General features: G+C 43.8%; 1 protein-coding gene and 1 long non-coding RNA gene across 2 annotated transcripts; one reads left to right on the forward strand and one right to left on the reverse strand.

The window, feature by feature from the left end:
• Positions 1 to 468: 468 nt before the first annotated feature.
• On the forward strand, positions 469 to 3,714 carry LOC119144963. The gene is made up of 2 exons (XR_005103261.1): positions 469 to 653; positions 2,542 to 3,714. It is a non-coding gene; the product is annotated as an uncharacterized LOC119144963 (long non-coding RNA).
• ETNPPL (ethanolamine-phosphate phospho-lyase) lies at positions 3,642 to 18,071 on the reverse strand. The gene is made up of 13 exons (XM_037380936.1): positions 17,941 to 18,071; positions 15,547 to 15,665; positions 15,225 to 15,384; positions 14,264 to 14,338; positions 12,413 to 12,506; positions 11,311 to 11,427; positions 9,487 to 9,569; positions 8,755 to 8,980; positions 7,731 to 7,885; positions 6,898 to 6,987; positions 6,562 to 6,692; positions 5,574 to 5,641; positions 3,642 to 4,700 (listed from the first exon to the last, which is right to left on the reverse strand). The coding sequence occupies exons 1-13, from the start codon at positions 18,030 to 18,032 to the stop codon at positions 4,569 to 4,571; spliced, it is 1,542 nt and encodes a 513-aa protein (XP_037236833.1). The 5' UTR covers positions 18,033 to 18,071; the 3' UTR covers positions 3,642 to 4,568.
• Positions 18,072 to 18,597: the final 526 nt, after the last annotated feature.

The raw sequence follows: 18,597 nt of genomic DNA on the forward strand, positions 1-18,597 counted from the left end.
AGCAAGTCACTGGAGCGTGTTAGCAGCGCATTTTCCAGATGAACTCCTTTTGTGCCTTATTTTGTGACTAGAATGAAGAAACTGAGGAATGGAGACCAGAAGCTTTCTTTTTGCTTAGAAGAAGTACCCTGCACCAGCTGAAAAAGTATTTTTAGCTCTCTAAGCTTCCTGGGAGATGCGAGACAGACTGCTTGCTTCCCTGTTGTTCCGTGGTTGTATCTATTCAGTGCTTCATGATATTTCACATAATCGGTCTCTGACTTTGTACTGCACATCATAGGGCTTTATTTCCTGACAAAACCACATGCAAGTAGGGTATAAAGTGAGGTAACTGCAAATAAGTAAATTGAGCTAACTACTTGGAGTCCTATATAATTGGGTGATTAGGTGATAAGCTAATTATTAGCTGATAAGGTGAATAACCTTTACAAACCATAACAAAGGTTATTACAGCTGCTTTTATACATGGAAGCAAATAGGGACATAAAGATGTTGTCACTCACTGAATCAACAGCTAAGCTGAAGCCAGGAATCCTTTTTCAGGCTTTCATGCGACCACAAGACTTTCTGCCTTGTTGATTATTAAAGACTTCTAGCAACCATCAGTGCTGAGCCAAAACACATTTCTTCATATGCTTCCCCTTCTGCTTCCTGTAAGTAATTTTTAATCCTATGTTGTAAATGTATGTTATTGTGATATTGGAGCTGTGTTTATCCTAACACACATGAATGACTGTGAGCAGAGGTGGGGAGAGACAAGAGTTTGTTTTGCTTAGCGCAGATTGGTCTTGAGCTGTGAAGCTCAGTGAAGGATTTGAACTTTTGGTGCTTTGTACCTAGGGCCTTTGTTTAAGCCCAAATGTATTTCCTTATGCAATATCAACATGAAAAGCCCTCCTGTGTAGATTTCTCTCACGCCCTTTGTAAGATACCCTGCATGTCTGGAAGGTGAAGCCTACAGAGGTGACATGACACAGTCTAGTCATACCACAAGTCAGTGGGAAATGCAAAAGCGTAGCTTGTCTTTTCTAATACAGCTTTTCTGCTGAACCATAGACACCAATAACATCAAATGTTCCAGGTGGGAAAACACCAATGTGTATGGGTAGCAGAGATAGGGAAATCCTGTCACACTCATTTGGCCTTGTCTTCCCTTGCATAATCCTTCTGCCAGAGCTTGGCTGGCAGCACCACAGGCCAGGTCCGGGTTGAAAAGAGACACTGCTAGCTCACCTGCTCAAGTCATCACTGAGAAACCTGGAAAATTAAACTAACCTTTCTGCTGCCGTGAGCTAATGTGCTCTGCTTGCAAGCATTAGTCACTTGGTTTTTTTCCCAAATTATTATATCAAATGAAGAAAAAAACCCAACAAGGTAGATCAAATGTGCTTATATACAATATGCTTATATGTATATACACAGTAATAACTGCACAGTATAATGAATACTCTTTCATTGTCATCCCGGTTCCTTTAACTTCTCTAGTATATTACTGAGTGCAGCTTCTTTTTAACACTTCCTGGTTTTTTAGCTCTTAGCTTAGAATATCTGCACACTAGGAATTTAGAATCCAGAAGATGCCTGTACAAATTCTTGTGTGCCATTTAAATGAGTCACATTTAAACAGCCTTCTCCGCTTTTAGAAATATTTTTCTGCTGGTTGTTTCTGACTTCTTTTTCTAATCTCTGTGGTTTTGCATGTTGGTGCTGAAAGCTGTTGTTTTAGATGAAGGTGTCCCAGTCAGATGTTTGACCCAGACTTTTATCACATTAAAAATGAAATTTTGTCTCTGCATTATGTTTTAATCTTTTTTTAACAGAAATGTCTTGCACATTGCAGCAGCACATGGAAAGTAAGCGTTTCAGGCTTGTCCTTTGGTCCCCTTCATTCAGCTCCCCTTTTTTTTAACAGATTATCAGCAGAGCTTGCTGCTTCTGTGTATGTGTGGCAGGGGGAAAACAGGATGGGACTTTTCCCCTCTGGACTTTGGTGTGCTGGGCCTGTTAGTTCACAGCCACCAAGCTTAACAGCTGTAAAGATTATAAATGTATTCTCTGATAAGACTGTGTTGTATGTCTAAGAAACCATATATCTAAAAAGCACCAGGCAAAATATAATACTCCTCCATAATTCTTCTACTCAGTGTATTTCCATTGCAATGTTTAATGGAGCTAAGGCTGTGGCATTTTTCCTCAGATATGGACATGCAGCATGCTCTGTTTCCCTGGCAGTTCAGTGGTGGTGTGTTGAAATGGCAACTTTTCATCCTGATTCTTCTCCCCAGAAGAGTGCTCTCTTAAGGCACAGCTTTCTGACTCCGTACAGGTTCAGTCCTGCTTGCTTTCATGTAGGGGAATTAACTGCTGGTGGGTTCAGACTCAGCGTCACTCTTTCATCAGTATTTGCAGCAAGCACCATCCTTCCTTTTCCTGCTGTCATAACCAGTCTGTTTGCTTGAAAGTCTTAAACGTGCAATATAAAAGTGATTGAAAGAGTGATAAACTGAGAACGCAATAAAATTAACCTGACTTCACTTCCAGTAGGATGATGAGCTAGAGTGAAGATAAAAGCAACTAAAACTCCAGCATGTGAATGCCCACTTGGGATGGAGTCCTGCCTTTCTCTCACCCCACTGCCTCTTCCTCCTGCTGCATGGTCTGTGCAGGCCCAGGCCTCCTCAGTGAGTACGTTCATTATCTTTGCAGAAAACCAATGGGGAAAAAAGTGTGGCCTTATTTTTTTTCTTGTAGGGTTAAGTGAGTTGAACTGGGTTATGGAGGTGTCTGATGAATGTAAGGGCTAGAGTGGAGGCTGAAGAATACGGCTAAAACCAGGAATTGCACAGCCTGGACAGGAAAGGTAGAAAGCTTTTGAAAATTAATGACCTGCCCTAACAGTCAGTGCCATAGTACAGACTGGTGGGCTGTGTGCCTTTGAGCTTAACCCTTCCAATAAACTGCACAAGCATTTGCTTCCTGGGAAGCGCATGCTGCTGCTGCTGCTGCTGCACGCAGTAGATGAAGTATAATGCAAGTAGCCACACTCCATTTCATAAGGGGAGTGACCTAAGCTGTGCCTTTGGACACACAGCACGTTAGGTCTTTGCATAGTTTCACGTTGGAAAAGACCTCAGACATCATTCCTGGTGCACGGTTAGCAAGGGCTGAGTTGCAGCAGCTGAGTTAACATCTGGCTTGGAAGCTCAGAGCTGCCGAGAGCAGAGGGCCACTGGGAAACACAGCCTGGCCAGTTCTGCTTTGGCATGGAGACAACCCCCAACCAAAACTGAACTGTTTTCAGGCTCTATTTATGTTCTGAATAATCATCAGAACTGTTCCGGGAGGATAAAATTAAAACAAAAAAAACCCTCTTTGTAGAGGACATAATAATTACAAATAAGAGATTTATTTTGATGGAAGAATTATTCAAGTATCATGAAACAGAAAATAATCCAGCTTAAGGATGTTGGAAAATGTTACACCAGAAACATCAATATTAATGTAGCACATCGTGGAAACCATGGAATTAGGTAATGTGTTCAATTTCCAGTCACATCAGCAGGATCATTAGCAGCAATTACAAACAGCAGAACTTAGGGTATTAAAATTGAAGAGGAGATACATTTTGTCTTTTTTTTTTCCTCTGAAGTAGAAACCATTTGTAAAGCCCTCAGTGTCATCCATAGCATAGAGTTGTGCATGTATTAAAAAAAAGAAAAGCAGGACTTGTGTGTTCTTGTTGAAATTTAACACTGATAAGGAGGCAAGTCAGCCAAGTCTATTCTACTTGCCTATTTTTTGGACCGAGAGTATTCCATATATAAACTTTTGGAAAAACAATACTCATAAAATCTTACTCCATATAAATAGTTATCTATAAAAGTTCCTTTACCCATAGAAAATCAGCATCCAGATTCTTCATTTTCTTTGAACATAAGGTGAGAATACCCTGCATAAACATCTTCTCTTTACACACACAGTGGTAAACTCTTGGTAGAGTGTCATTGACATTAACGAAGCTACCCCAATTCACATCAGCTGGCAACATAGTCCATAGGACCTAAGTTACATTGGAAGATAATAATAATTTCTCTCAAGCATTGTTTTGTGAATTCAGCCATTAAAACATGGGAAGTAATTAACATCTCAATATTACATATTGAAATTTAAAATACTGTAAAAATAGCATGTTAAGCATATAATTTTAAAATTGATAGGATTGACATTTCCTTGTATGGTGGTTAAGCAATTCAGATTCTGTGTAATATTGGTAGATCCACAGATTTCACCGAGTTTGTGTACTGTACCTATGTCAAGCCTGCCATCAGCACCAAGGTATTTGCATATCACAAAATATTCCATTTGGTCACATCTAGATTTTACATGGTGCAGCTCTCATATCTGAAAAGGTATTTTAAACTCCTAATGTATAGCTAATACAAATTCAGCCAGTTTATGGAAGGTAGGACTAGGCTTCAAACAGATCCTAGGGCTCCGACTATTGCACTCTTCATCTCAAAAGCAAGACTGGGACACACATTCAAACTGAATGAGGGAACCTTCCCACTTCATGTTCTTATTCTTTCACTTGGCAGTGAGTGGTTTTTAGAATAAAGACCATCTTCTTGTCTGCAGGCAGCTCCATTCATATGGCCAATGGTTTCATTTGCACCTTCTGGTTGAGAACTCTCTTCAGTTGTCTGAAACAGAAATGACATGTCAGTGAAGGCACGTACGTGTCTTCCAGCAGGCAGCCATCAGACTTGGTTGCCATTAAGTAGCCTGGCCTGACTCTCCTCCTTTAGCAGCACAACTTCTTAGCTTTGAAAGAAATGGAACTGAATGTGTACAAATGTTTGTAAGAGGAGGCTTGCATCCCAAATATAGTACAATCTAGACAGCCAGCAATACTTAGGGTCTCTGCCTTAATTATTACATCCCCCGACGGCTGAGTTACTGCCTTCCCACCATTCGCAGCATCACTGGAAAACTCACCATGCGACAGCTCAGCAAGCTTTCCTTATAACACAGTGGGTGATGTGTTTTTAAGGGTGTGAGAAATTACCTATCATTTATCCAAAGCTGGGGCTGTAACCTATGAAGTCCTAATTTGGATGCCTGTTAGCCATTCATACTCAAAAAGCAATGGTGGGAATGAAACCCTTGGAACTGTCCCAAAACTTGGACACCTTCCTGGCTGAAGGCTTGCTTAGAAAGCCAAATATCCCTCAGTAGCATGCAATACCTAGAACTAGTAAAACTGTTGACTGCTGAGCTCGCAATTTCGTGCAGCCCAGAGTCTGGCTGGTCTTGTTTGCACACAAGGCAGACAAAGCGAGGGGCTTGTCTATAACATGTTTCTCATCATAGGTCTGTATTACTCAGCTCTTTTTGGATTTGCCCCAGTAACACAATCCTCTCAGGCTTCTAGTAGCAGGTTATGCTCTGAGCTCAGTTTCAAGGCGCAGAACAATTCACACCACCAAAAATGAGGGTGTGCCCTACCAAAATAATTTACACTTGCTTTGCCAAATGCTTATCTGAATAAGAGTTAAAAAAAATTCAAAACATACTTTTATTTTACACTCTGCATTCGCAGATGCATTCTTTTCTGTCTTCATTCCAGTTGCCTCTTCCATTTCTAAAAAAAAATAAGAAAATAAATAAATCTGAAAGATCCAGGGTTAAGTAAGCACATAGTCAATTTAACAGCTGGCTGAAGTAAAAATACCTGATCGGCTGTTCCTCTGGGCATTTAGCACAGAAGAGTAAGTGAAGAATGATGAATACTTCCCCAAACATTTTTCTGAGGCAATGTGATTAAGGTATCATGACTATAGTTTGGAGGTGTTTAGAGAAAAGAAGGAAATTAGCAGCTTGACTGTAGCATGAGGGTTCAGCTAGACCTTTCAGAGCTGAATTCTGTCTTTGTCCAGCAGGTTCATGCTAGTCTTAACTCCAGCTGTCACAATCTCAGGAGATGGGAATGTTCAATGTAGAATGGGCTCGGAAAGTCCTTACGCTAACAGTATACCTGACATTATTTTCCCCTGAATTGGTCCCCAGGTAGAAGATAAATAGAGCCTGAAAACTTTCCGGGTAAATGTAAGTGAGACAATTGTGTTCCAGTACACCAGTTTAAAAGGAAAAAAAAAACCACAAAACCCAAACCAAAAAAAGCAACAACAACAACAACAAAAAAGGTAGAGCACACTATGGAAAGTTTCACCAGTGTTTCAGCAGTGTTTTTCAGGCCTGTGCTGAATTAATATGTTTGCTCCTTAACATGTAGCATATGTGACCAGAAATGTGTAGTAACACCAAGTCTGTGAGAGAAAGGATCAAGAGCAGGATTTTGCCTAAAATTTGGATAAAGTACATATGAGATTTTTTATTTATTTGTAAGACTTTGTGTTAAGAACAGCAGTTTGGACAAGTGGTAAGAAATGTAATTGATTACTTTCTCTTGCATGTAATGGCCTAGATTATGGTGGCTGCTGTTTCTAACGAGTCACTTGGAAAATTAACAGAGTATTCCTTTGAGCACTAAAGCATGCATACCTGTGAGAAGTTCATCAAGTGTCTCCACTACATGTTTTGCATCTTCCATTGTGAAACACATTGGTGGTTTAAATTTTAGTATATTTCTGTGGGGTCCATCTGCACTAAGAAGGATGTGATGCTCCTTCAGCCTGTGGAAAGAGGAAACATCTGTGTTAGACAGAGGTATAAAACTTTAATGTGCCCTGTCAGATCTTTCAGGATGAGTTTGATTTTGAAGCTTTTGTTTTACTATGGTACCAAAAACTACACAAATGTAAACTGAAATTAATGACTAACTGCTGGGGAATATTAGATGGGTTTAATCACTGCATGTAGTCTTTAAAAACCATTTACTTGTAAATGAGATGAAGGGCTTCAGCAGTGGCTGGTGTTCGCTTTTCTTGGTCTTTCACCAGATCCACCCCTACAAACAGTCCAACACCCCTGGAACAGGGAAAAAAAAAATGCAGACAAGTGAAATCCAGTGTCAGTAACCCAAGCCTCCTACTGCAAATGCAAAACCTGTTTCTAACAACTGCAGTTCCCTTCCCTGGGAGGCAAGTGAGGAAGAAGCAGGAAAGAGAGGAGACTTCCTCTCTTCTCATCTTTTGGCACTGGCTACTTTGGATGATAAGTGGGATAACAGATATTTCTGAATAAATAAATTTAGCTGGCTCATTAAGGCTACATGGCCAGTTAAGAATGACGGAATAACTTTCTTATCCTGTAAACCAAGTCAAGGAGCTGTGGAATACAAATAACCAGAACTAAGAACGACCCCACAACCCAATGCCCCCTTAAAAACCAAAAGGCAGTTATCATGGTAGTAACACGAGATGAGGAAAGCCCACACTAACATCTCCAAATGAAATGGACCAGAGATTTGGACAAAATCACCATCATCCCGACAGTGTGCTGACAACTGGGATATTCTGTGCAGATGGCTCTTTCTCCTGCTTTGTCACAGAGCTTTTCAGTGGCTACGCTTAAACCTAACTAAGCAGATGAATGGACAAGTTTTTCGAAAAATATACTGTCTTGCAGTATCAGTTTTGGGTAGTCTATTTTTTAAAAAAAATGAGGTGCAGCATAATGATGCCAATGTTTCTGCGTTCCACTCACCCCAAACTTGTTGATTTTTCTAGCACAGTTATTCTTCTTCTCTGACATTGCTGCAAGGCACCCACCTGATATCTCCCACTAAGGGATGTTTCTCCTTTTGCTCAGCCAACAACTCCAGGAGATAATTTCCTACTCGTGTAGCATTTCCTTGGAGATCTTCTTCTTCTATTATCTCCAGCACAGCCAAACCAATAGCACAAGACACTGGATTGCCTCCAAACTGATAGTAAAGACAGACAGGAAAACAAAACCCATCAGAAACATTCATCTGTGTCTATCCACATGGTTTTCACTTGCCCTCTCCTGCTTGGCATGTTGTAAGGAAAGCTTGAGGAGGTGGGGATTTTGTGCTGTGTAGGCTGTGGAGCACCATCTCTCACGCTTTGGGAAGTGTGAGAGGCCCAAGGCTGGGGCCTCCTCTTCAGGTTTCAGTAATCTGAAGATTTCACAGCTGAAGCATTCAGTCTGCTCTCATGGTTTGCTAACTGCATGTGCAGGCAAAATGCTCCTGTGAAGAGCAGTGGGTGATAGGTCTGGTATTTCTTGAACTGGAGGGTATAAACTCCATTGAAAGCAGGAAGATTCACGATAGCTGGGAAGAAGGCTTAGTCAAAGGAGCAGAAAGAGGACTCAGTGTAAAGAAAGCTGCTCCTCTGTGGCATGCAGGCAGCTCGGGTTTCCTGGTAAAGGGTCACTGTTTTGTTAGGTGACAAAGCAGACCAAGGCCTGCAAGGGCAGGAGCCCCACCAGCACACAGCTTGTCCCAGAAAGTGAAATTTTACATGGCCAACATTTCGGAGTGGGGAGAGGGAAAAGTAAGGAAGAATTTATCTGTATGGATGTGAGCTGGGATGCACGACTTGCCAGAGAGCTAATGCTGGTCCATATTAAGACACACCACTTGGTACAGAGCATATTTCACAGCTTGCTTTTAGATATTAGATGGAGGTTGGCTCAAGCTCTTAGTAACATGATGCAGTGATGGATGCAGAGTTTAGCTGAATCACCTGAACAACTTCTAATTGCTAAATGCAGATCAAAAGAAAAAAAAAAAAAAAAAAAAAGGCAAGCCTTCACCTACAAACTTACTGTATTGAAATACTCCAGTCCAGAAGCACCAAAACTTTCAGCAATTTCCCTTGTTGTGACCACACAAGACATAGGGTGGCCATTGCCAATGGGCTTTCCCATGGTGACAATGTCTGGCACAAAGTCTTCACCTTGCAGCTGGAATGCCCAAAAATGCTTCCCAACTCTGCCAAAGCCAACCTGGACCTCATCAGCAATGAACACCCCACCTGCGGCACGCACGTACCTGAAAACAAATAGAACAGCTTGAATGACTAGTTCTGCAGTACATGCCTTGGGTAGGCAATCTTGGACAAGGCAGTTTGTATTACAGAAATTCTCCAGTGTGAGACCAGGTTGCTGAAACACAGCTATAGCTATTTCAATCGACAAACATTTTAGTTTGCTAAACGTTAAGAAAAAAAATAATCTGGTATTTTGGTGCAAAATAGAGGTACTGTAATGGTACTGCAGGGTTATATCTATGATGGTTCAACTTCATCTTCCATCAGACTTATGGCCTGAGGAATAAAGATAGAAAAGGAAAGACAATTATCCAGCCAAAAACAATTAGTCAGCTGATGTTCAATAAAAAACCAGAAGTGGAATCATGGTCTTCAAAAAGTAGAAAGGAACCATAGATAGCCAGGAACAAGAGAGGGTGATAGCTGAATTGATTGGATAAGCCTATAGTAAAGAACCTGTTTCTTTGGTTAATTTTCCAGTTGTGCCCTTTTGAAGTGATGTACGTACTCTGCCACTTTCTGGAAATATCCCACAGGTGGAATTACTTGGCCTCCACAGCTCTGCATGGATTCGGCTATGAAGGCAGCAATCTACAAAAAACAAATGCAGGTGAGAGCTGTGTTCATCTACTTGGCCTTTGCACAAACATCTAACAGTCTAGAAATAAATGTTTAAATGTGTGCCTTAATTTAATCATGCAATGGGTTGGACATCTGAGGGCTCTTGAGAACAGCTATGGCTAAAGAATTTATTCATTTTGTAATCTGGGGTGCCCAAATTTGCAGTAGCCAGGGCCACCTTTGCAACCCGATGGGAATACAAGGACCTCCATTAGTCCTACAGTTGTTAAAGTGGAAGACACTTACTGGTATCAGTGGACCTTGGATCAGGCTCCCGGGAGCACTGTAATTTTATTTACAAATGTCAATTTACAGGAGACACATAGCAGTGTTTGCCATTTTTCCCAGAAGGTTAATAACTTGCTTAATGCCAAGGCTCTCCAGTAATGGGCATAGGTGGTGATCAGCTTTTTTGTTCAACCCTGAACACCAGGCATAGCTGGGTAGAAGCTGAACTGTAAGATGACCTGAGGCTATGCTTTGGGCACCTCTGCCTAATGCAAATAACTACACAAGTAAAATGTCAGCATGAGGCACTTGACAAAAGAGGAGAAAAACTCTATAGGTGAAATAAGTCCAGTTGCTAGGAATGAAAAAGAAGTTATTTCAAGTCAGGAAGGGGAAGAGCAGCAGATCAGATACACTGGAACATCAAAATTTTGTTTCTTGTCAACAGCAGAGGTCTATGCAGCAGAGATACGATATTACCCCAAAGTCTCAGCATAAGTCTGCTATTTAAGGGATTGCATCCCCACACCACTTGTGAACCCTCCCTGAGCATCAAGAGGTCTCTCTGGGCTGGTGCAGTCTTCCTGGAAACAAGGCTGAGCAGTGACGTGTAAAGAACCGTACATTATATTTGAAGAGGCATGCTATGGCCAAAGAGTACGAAGCTTTCCATAGCATGTGAGGCTTAGCCTTTAGCACAACTTGTCCTGCCACAGATCTATGTCACCAAAACCTAAGAAATATGCAAGAGAAAGGAAACAAGGGAAGAAAAACACAAAACTATCCGTTAGTAGAGAACAAAAAAAAGTTGATAAAGAAACTAAAATAAGAGTGACTTAAGTCCATTGGACTAGAAGGGAACATGTTGTTCCAGTCTCCACTGAAGTCTTCTGGGACTTCAGTGGGCTTTGGATCAAGCCCTTCATGTCTCAAAACACTAATGCCATCATACAAAATATTAATACATACTTTAGGTAAACCTGTTCAGCCACTGTCTGTTTTTATCAAGGTCATACTGTAAATGATTGAAAGGTTCACCTTTCTAGATGACTCCAAAGTTATATTAAGCTACTAGACTCAGAAATCCAGTATGAAGATTTTATCTAGCATATTTTCTCCATGTCCTGGAGACTTCTATATATCCTTGCTAGAATTTGTGACGTAGTTTATCAGCTTGCCCTAACACATTTACAATCTACTGATTCAATGCATAAAATAGGAAATTAAACTGCTTTGGTTGTTATCGTCTTGTTTACAACTATTATTGATCCTTTCATTGATGCCTAGAAAAATTATGATACGAGTGTCAGGTAGAAAAATGACTCATTTTGAACACAGAACCCACCATAGGAAAATGAAGGTGGGGGGTGGGGTGAGGCAAGGGAAACCAAGTAAAGAAACGTGTCCTTAGTTGCCTGTTTCATGCCCCCATGCCACACTTCATAGATGAAGCCTCAGCATTTCTAGAGCACAAACCACACACCTTGCGTCCATTCTTCTGTGTTTCTTCAATAATCTTTTTCACCTCTTCAGCATAAGCACTTGCTGGATCTGGGTAATCTTCCCTGTATTTCCCTCTGTAGATATCCGGAGAAGGAGCCTGAAAAGACCAATATGTTGTTGGTTTTTTTTTTCTTTTAAAACCCATCCTTCTATGAAATATTTATGTGCTTTCCTATTGCTCTGCATTTTTGTCTTTCCACACAGGTGGATAATAGGAGTTATTACAGCCTGAATTTCTCCATGGAATTGCAAAAATGCTTACAGGAGCTTAAACTCAATCCAGCCCTGTGATGTGTTCAACATTACTGGATGCAGCTGCTGAAAAAGGCATCGTCTACCTCATCACCTTTCAAGACCACCCCTCCTCTTCCCCTAAGACACAATACTGAGCCCTCATCCATCATCTCCTTTCAGATTCTGCAGAAAGATCCATTTCTGCAAGTGGAGAATGGGGTTTTCCATTCTAGCATCCAAGTCATGGTATGAAGCTGTATCACCTTCAAGCCTCTACAAACAGAGTCGGGAGATGTTCAGTAAATAAGAGAAAGGCAGTGGTATAAAAACGTAGATACTACTTCGGCAGTGTGGTTAACACAAGGAGGCCTAGATAGGAAAGACCTGCTTGGTGTACATCTCTGGACTGTGAATGATTTTTGTCTTTGTAAGTTCAGGCTGAAAATCAAACAGTATCCCACTCAGCTGGACACCCATGAGCTCTATACCCAGATCTGTGTGAACTTGTGCGGTCTGCCTTGCCAGTTTTTGGAAGCAGCCTGTCCTGCGTATCTTTAGACAAGCCAACACAACAGATACTGGCTAAGTTCTTCCAACTGTGTAACTACACAGTGCAGTGACTCAGGAAACTTGTAGCGCTATGAAGGAAGTCAGTCTCACAGCTGAATAACTTCTTAGAAATCCAAAAGCAAACAATTTTGCTGTGTTTAATCCACTGACACACAGCCAAGTACATGTACTCTAGCATCAGCAAAACGGAATGAAAGTGTATTTACACCAGAAGTGGGTAATTCAATATGTTGCATAACAGGCATAAAAATGACAAAAAACCAAAAAAACACACTTACCACATGCACAAACTCCTTCTTGCTGTCCTTTCCCAGCTGATTAAATTTATAGGGACTGATGTCAATCAGAGATGTAACATGGCCATGGTAAGCACTGCATAAGTGTTAAATATTGAAGTCATTTTTCACCAAATGTACAGAAGAGCTAAATTTACAACCGTGCCCATAAATAGTCCAGAATAAGCAACTGTATCTGCAACACAGTAGCACTGTTTGTGAAGGGATCTTGATTTAATTTACTCTTTGTCTTTCTCTCACAGGCAATATGCAATTGCTGTTGACTTTAATTCACCAGCAAGACTGGAACCAGGAGGTATTTTTCTTGCATAAAATTAAGTGCCAGCATGGGGATGGACCAAGATGATGTTCCTTGGACTGCACTGCCTCTAAGGTGGCTTCCCTAGCAGCCTTACCCAGCAATTAAAGGGTGAGACCAGCTCCCTCATTTCCAGCTTGTGGGCCCCACTCCAGCCAATCTAAGCTTTGCAAGCAAGACCCCAACACCGTTGCAGAGACTCTCAAGAGTGTGCATTGCACTGGAAGGTGGGGATCTTACGCAGCAGCAGCACACCACCGCCTGCCCTGAAGGCCCTGCAGGCTAGACTGTCTGGAAGAAGTCACTTTCAGGATAAGGATTAATGTATGAATATAAAACTTTTATATTGCAGAGTATGCAAAAGCTGGTTACGACGGAGACCAATTTAATTTAAAAATGAGGAAACAGATTCTTGAGACTGAAGCATGTAGCAGCTTCATTCAGGCAATAAACACTTTCATTCAGCCATAAACTTGAAGTGAAGGGAACCTCAAACCATATCAAAGACATATCACAATCTCACAGTAGCATACACAGGGGGTAGAGAGGACAGTTTTGCATTCCTTTGTCTTCTTTACACCCTTCTACTAGCCAGTCAACAAAATCTGCCAAAGGACACAAAGAAAAGACAGAAAGCCCACCCTGACTGGAATGGTAGCTATGGCAAAAGCCTACAGAGCCTTGGGACAATGGCAAAGAAATACCCCATCGTGTTCAGAAAGACAAGATGTTGCAGTGAAACAGTGACAGAGCCAGCTCCATCCTCAGCTTCTCCTGACAGAAGCTGCTCTCAGTGGTTCCAGATCTTGGCCACATGAGTCAAGGAGGGCTAAAAGGGGTCTGAGCACGGCTGGGTCAAAGCAGCTTTGTGCCATTCAGAGACACATGCTCTTGCAGTTGCTCTGGCTGGACTTGCTAATCACAGCCTAAGAAGATCCAGCCCTACAGCACATAACTAACTCTACAGCTGCATCTAGGATAGGGAAACACAGAGATGTGGTCAGCCACGGCTGACAGCCCTCTCGGTGTCTCCCAATTTTGGAGCTGCTTGGTTTTGTGTGTACTTGCGTTCACTGGAGGAGAGTGGTGCATCAGTGCAGCACCGCTGCAGAGCTACAGGATCTTTCTTCTTGATCACTGAACATTTATTTGTACAAAAAGAAACATGTCCAGCAGAGCATGACAAACAGAAAGCCCTTTTCCAGAGCAGCCCAGTGGCCAAACCACTCACTGGTGTTGAAAACCAACATTCAAGTCTCTGGCCTGAATTGCTCTAGAAGTCTCTGTGGGAAATACCCTGTAACAGGTGATTGACTTTCTGAGGTGCCTGACAAGCTTCTTTTTCAGAGATCTTCAAAACTTGTGTTTATCTGAATGTAGAAAAGGGATTTCCTGACCTGTTCTAGTATGACAGCAACAAAGCTTTTCTTTCAGCAGGCAGTGAGTACAAACAGCAGGGGGTTGCTGAAAAATCGCTTCTGAAGTAATGGCAGGAGTTTCTGGCTACATTCACATAAGCTACTCTGTGTACTTACTTTTCAAGGGTGATCACATCTTGGTGCCCATGGTACTGCCGAGCCAGTCGTAAAGCAAGATCATTTGCTTCAGACCTGCATAATACCAGATACAGCCACCAAACAGTGAGGAAGCACTTCCAATTAAAGTGGTATTCTGACAGAGAAGAGGAGGCATGGGACTAATGGATATATAATAAATCAATGCAGCAGGCTCTGGTACTATACATACTACATTGCTAAGGTTGAGACTGAATGTCTGTAAAAGGGCAAAGAAGAAACAGCTCTTTGTATAAATAGCAAACAAAGAGATGCTTTCTTTCCCTCCCCCAGTTTGCTCGTAGACATTTACCTCCTCTTGGTACAAATGAGACTGCTTTGCAGCCGAGAGTGCAATGCAGCCACAAACCCTTGAAAAGCAACAGCTTGCCAGCCCCATCTCCCACCCTCCATAACAGCTCCGTTCTCCCCAGCGCTTGCACCATCAGGCAGCAGAGAACGCAAATCTGCTCCCTGGACAGGTACTCATACTTAAAGCCTGACCCATAGCAGCCCCTCTGCTCACAAGCGCCTGCAGGTTGTCTGTTCTGGCAACAGAAGTGATCACAGACTAAATGGACTGCCTAAAGAAAACTACTCATTTCCAAGGTCATATGCCAGTTTACCGATAGCATGCACCGATCTGCACATAACATTTCACCAATTTGCAGTCTAATTTCCTTTTCCTGCTCCCCCCCCCCCCTTTTTTTTTTTTTTTTGCATAGCATTCAGCAGACCAGTTTCTTGTTTTGGCTTTCCTTCATTGAGCCATCACACTAAATATGACAGCTGCACATGGGAAGGATCCTTCAATCAGTACTAGAAATATTTTTGTTGTTTAGTAGTTAAGTCCTACTTAGTAAGGTTTAGACCAAGCCCTTCCAAGTGTCCATCTCAAACAGAAGCAAAATAGTCATAATGGAAAAAAAATATTCAGACATACCCAGAGTTAACAAAATAGCAAACAGAGAGTTTCTTGGGTAGGGTGGCTGTAAGACGCTGCGCGTAATGAACAAGGTTGTCATGCAGGAACCGGGAATTTGTATTGAGCAGTTCCATTTGTTTTGTTGCAGCCTTTATCACTTCTGGATGACTGTGACCGACTAAAGAAGAAAATAATTAGTTATTACTAGCAAGCAGTCAGCTATTGAACCACACAAGGAGATTCGGAGAAGCAATGTGAACATCATCACTTGGGAGGAGTGTGTTCTGATCCCCATTAGAAATGAAGGAATAGAAGCAGACTTGTAAGTTAAACTGCTTACCATGTGCAACGTTGTTGATACAGTCTAAGTATTTTTCTCCTTTCTCATCAAACATATATTGGCCCTGAGCACGCACTATCTTCAGAGGGTCCTTGGCAAAGAACATTTTGCAGGAAGGCCTAAAAAAACCCAAAAAACGTTTTAACATCATTTTAGTTTTCACAGTTGTTCCCCCTCCTTAGGGTGTTGAGGGGGTTGATCTTTTGCAGCTCTGGAGACAACTGCCTCCCTCTGCAAACAGCTTCTTGAGCACTTCAGATGGTGGTCAGGATGGTGCTGAAATTAAAAAGTCTCTGCACACCTCCCCAAACACAGTGGGAACAGAAGTAGGTCTTTAATGAGGGTGTTTTCAAAGCATGATTCTGTCTGCAAGTGGTTTCCCAGGAGCACAGTGACTGCAAGTCCTTCCATGTCCTGCTGCATTTCTAGGCTGTAGCTGTTTGTTTACATGCCTTATGAACGTATATGGCTGTCATGGTTTAAATCCAGCCAGCAACTAAGCACCACACAGCTGCTCGCACACTCACTCCCTTCGCCCCAGTGGGTCAGGGAAGAGAACTGGAAGGGTAAAAGTAAGAAAATTCGTGGGCTGAGATAAAGACAGTTTAACAGGTAAAACAAAAGCTGTGCACACAAGAGAAGCAAAACAAGGAACTCCTCCACTTCTTCCCATCAGCAGGTTCAGCCACCTCCGGGAAAGCAGGGCTCCATCATGTGTAACGGTTCCTTGGGAAGACAAATGCCACAAGTCTGAATGGCCCCTCCTTCCTTCTTCTTCCTCCAGCTTTATATGCTCAGTATGATGAAATATGGTATGGGATATCCCTTTGGTCAGCTGGGGTCACCTGTCCTGGCTGTGTCCCCTCCCAGCTTCTTGTGCACCCCCAGCCCACTCACTGGTGGGGTGGGGCGAGAGGCAGAAAAGGCTTTGACTCATTGTAAGCCCTGCTCAGCAACGACTACAGCATCCGTGTTTTCAGCACAAATCCAAAACATAGCCCCATACCAGCTACCATGAAGAAACCTAATGCTATCCCACCCAAAAACAGCACAATGGCCAATTATCTTGCTGTGAATAAAACGAAGTTTGCTAAGCCTTGTTTTATACTATATCATCACTGTTCATCACACAATGGCTGACCGTACCGTATAGAGGTCACACTCAAGAACACCACATTATTGCCTTGCGGGTCCTAAAGATCTCACTATCTCATCCTGCTTGCTTTGGAATAAAATCTTTAAAAGCAGCTTTTTATAGGCACCTAAATCACACCGGCTTCCAGCAAAACTCAGGCTCCTTGTAAAATTATACAAAGTACTCCTTAAACACTTTATCCCCCCCCACACACACCTTGGAGTACATGCCAGCTATGTAATTACGTTGGATGTTATTACTGAGGGGAATAAAGTCTTCTGAACTTTTAGTAATGTTTATATGGCCTCAGATACCTGGAAAGACCTGTGTTTAACTCAGTCACAGAGTTATTGTTGGGTATATTGATATTATGAACTTGTAAAGCCCGTATGGGACCCCTAGAAAGTGAAGTTAGTTCACTTTCTGACAGTCTCTAGCCCCACTGCATAGGTCTTTCCCAAGGCTATTTGGTACGCTTTAAAAGCAGCGCACATCATCATCATCATCTGCCATCTCTTGGCTACGGTTTTTTTCTTCTAACAGGTGTCAGCTCGCTCAGTGAGTTTCTTTTTGCACGCCCGGCACGGTGGATCTCACAGTCCCTGCGCAGGGAAGGGATCCTGCGCTGCCCCCCGCCCATCCCCCCCCGCACACCGCGCCAGGGCACTACTTCTGTGACCCTTTGCTGCGCCCCCTGTACATGCCACACACCTCTAACGCCCTCAGCAGCCAGCACTGCTTTTAACAATCCGCACTCGTTTGTCACTCGGCAGCACCCACCGAGGCCAGACCCGGGCGGCACACACGGCGGCGGCTGCCGGCGCTCGTCCCCCACGGCCCCGGGCGCTCCCGGCTGAGTGACCCCTCAGCCTCACCCCACGGAGGCGTCCGTTCTTCAGCAGCGGGCAGGTCGCTCACGGACCCCAAGCCCTGACCCCGCACCGCCGCGTTTCAGACGGACGCCGGGCACCACGGTCGGGCGGCTTGCGCGGGTCCGCTAGCAGCAGCGAAGCAGCGTTTGACGTGCTGCGCTGTAACGGCTGCACCGGCATCACCCCCGCCCCCCCCCCCCCCCGGGAGCTGGAGGTGGCACGGAGGTGGCACACGGGTCTGGCAAGCGGAGATGACGGGTCGTGCACGGACCCACGCGGGGCCGGAGAGGCTCCCCGGCGCCGTGAGGGCCGCCGCCACCGCCGGGGGCCGGTGCAGCCGCCACAGAACGTCCACGTCCACGTCCACGTCCGCCCCGCCGCCCCTACCCGATGTGCTTCCTGCGCAGGGCGAGGGTCTCCGCCTTGCTGTAGCGCTCCTCCATCGCCCCGGCCCTGCCCTGCTCCGCCCGGCTCGGCATGACACTGCTGGGGGCGCTGGGGACACCCCGCCTCTTATGCCGGCGTCGGGCCCCGCCCAGTCCCTGCTCGCCCCGCCTTCCCCTTCCATTTTTGGGCTTATTCGGCCGGGGGGCGGGACCGGGGGCGGGGCCGGGCCGGCGGTGCCAGGCGCGGCTTTGCTCGGTGTGCTTACGGTGGGCAAAGCGCTTCTGCTGCAGACATCCTCCTGGGGGGCACCGAGCGGCTGATTTAATCAGAATTAGGGTCATAACAGAAAGATCTTCACAGCTCCTTCTCTGTCGGAACCTGGTCATAAGTGTAGGCTGAGGTGTACTCACATCCATCCATCAAAGCCAGTACCTGTATTTCTTGTAAAGCGCAGCAAATTAGTAAGAGCATGGTTTTCTGTGTTTTTAGACATGTAAGTAGAAAAGGGCTCAAGCCCTGGTGCCCTGATGTATCGGTACGCCCTTTTTGGCCTGGGCAAGACCTAAGTATAACCTGTCCCATGAGCTCCTTCTAACCACTACGCCAATGTAGAAGTGATTTGCCTGCTCGGTGGTGGACTTGGGAGTGCTGGGTTAC

The sequence above is a fragment of the Falco rusticolus genome, chromosome 1, assembly GCF_015220075.1.
Source record: "Falco rusticolus isolate bFalRus1 chromosome 1, bFalRus1.pri, whole genome shotgun sequence".
Taxonomy (NCBI): domain Eukaryota; kingdom Metazoa; phylum Chordata; class Aves; order Falconiformes; family Falconidae; genus Falco; species Falco rusticolus.

Coding starts and splice junctions, on each gene's coding strand:
- ETNPPL (XM_037380936.1), bottom strand. CDS start 18,032: ATGCCGAGCCGGGCGGAGCAGGGCAGGGCCGGGGCGATGGAGGAGCGC. Junction 6,988..7,730: donor CCCTTAGTGGGAGATATCAG/GTGGGTGCCTTG, acceptor TCCCTGTTCCAG/GGGTGTTGGACTGTTTGTAG. Junction 6,693..6,897: donor GCCCTTCATCTCATTTACAA/GTAAATGGTTTT, acceptor CTCTTTCCACAG/GCTGAAGGAGCATCACATCC.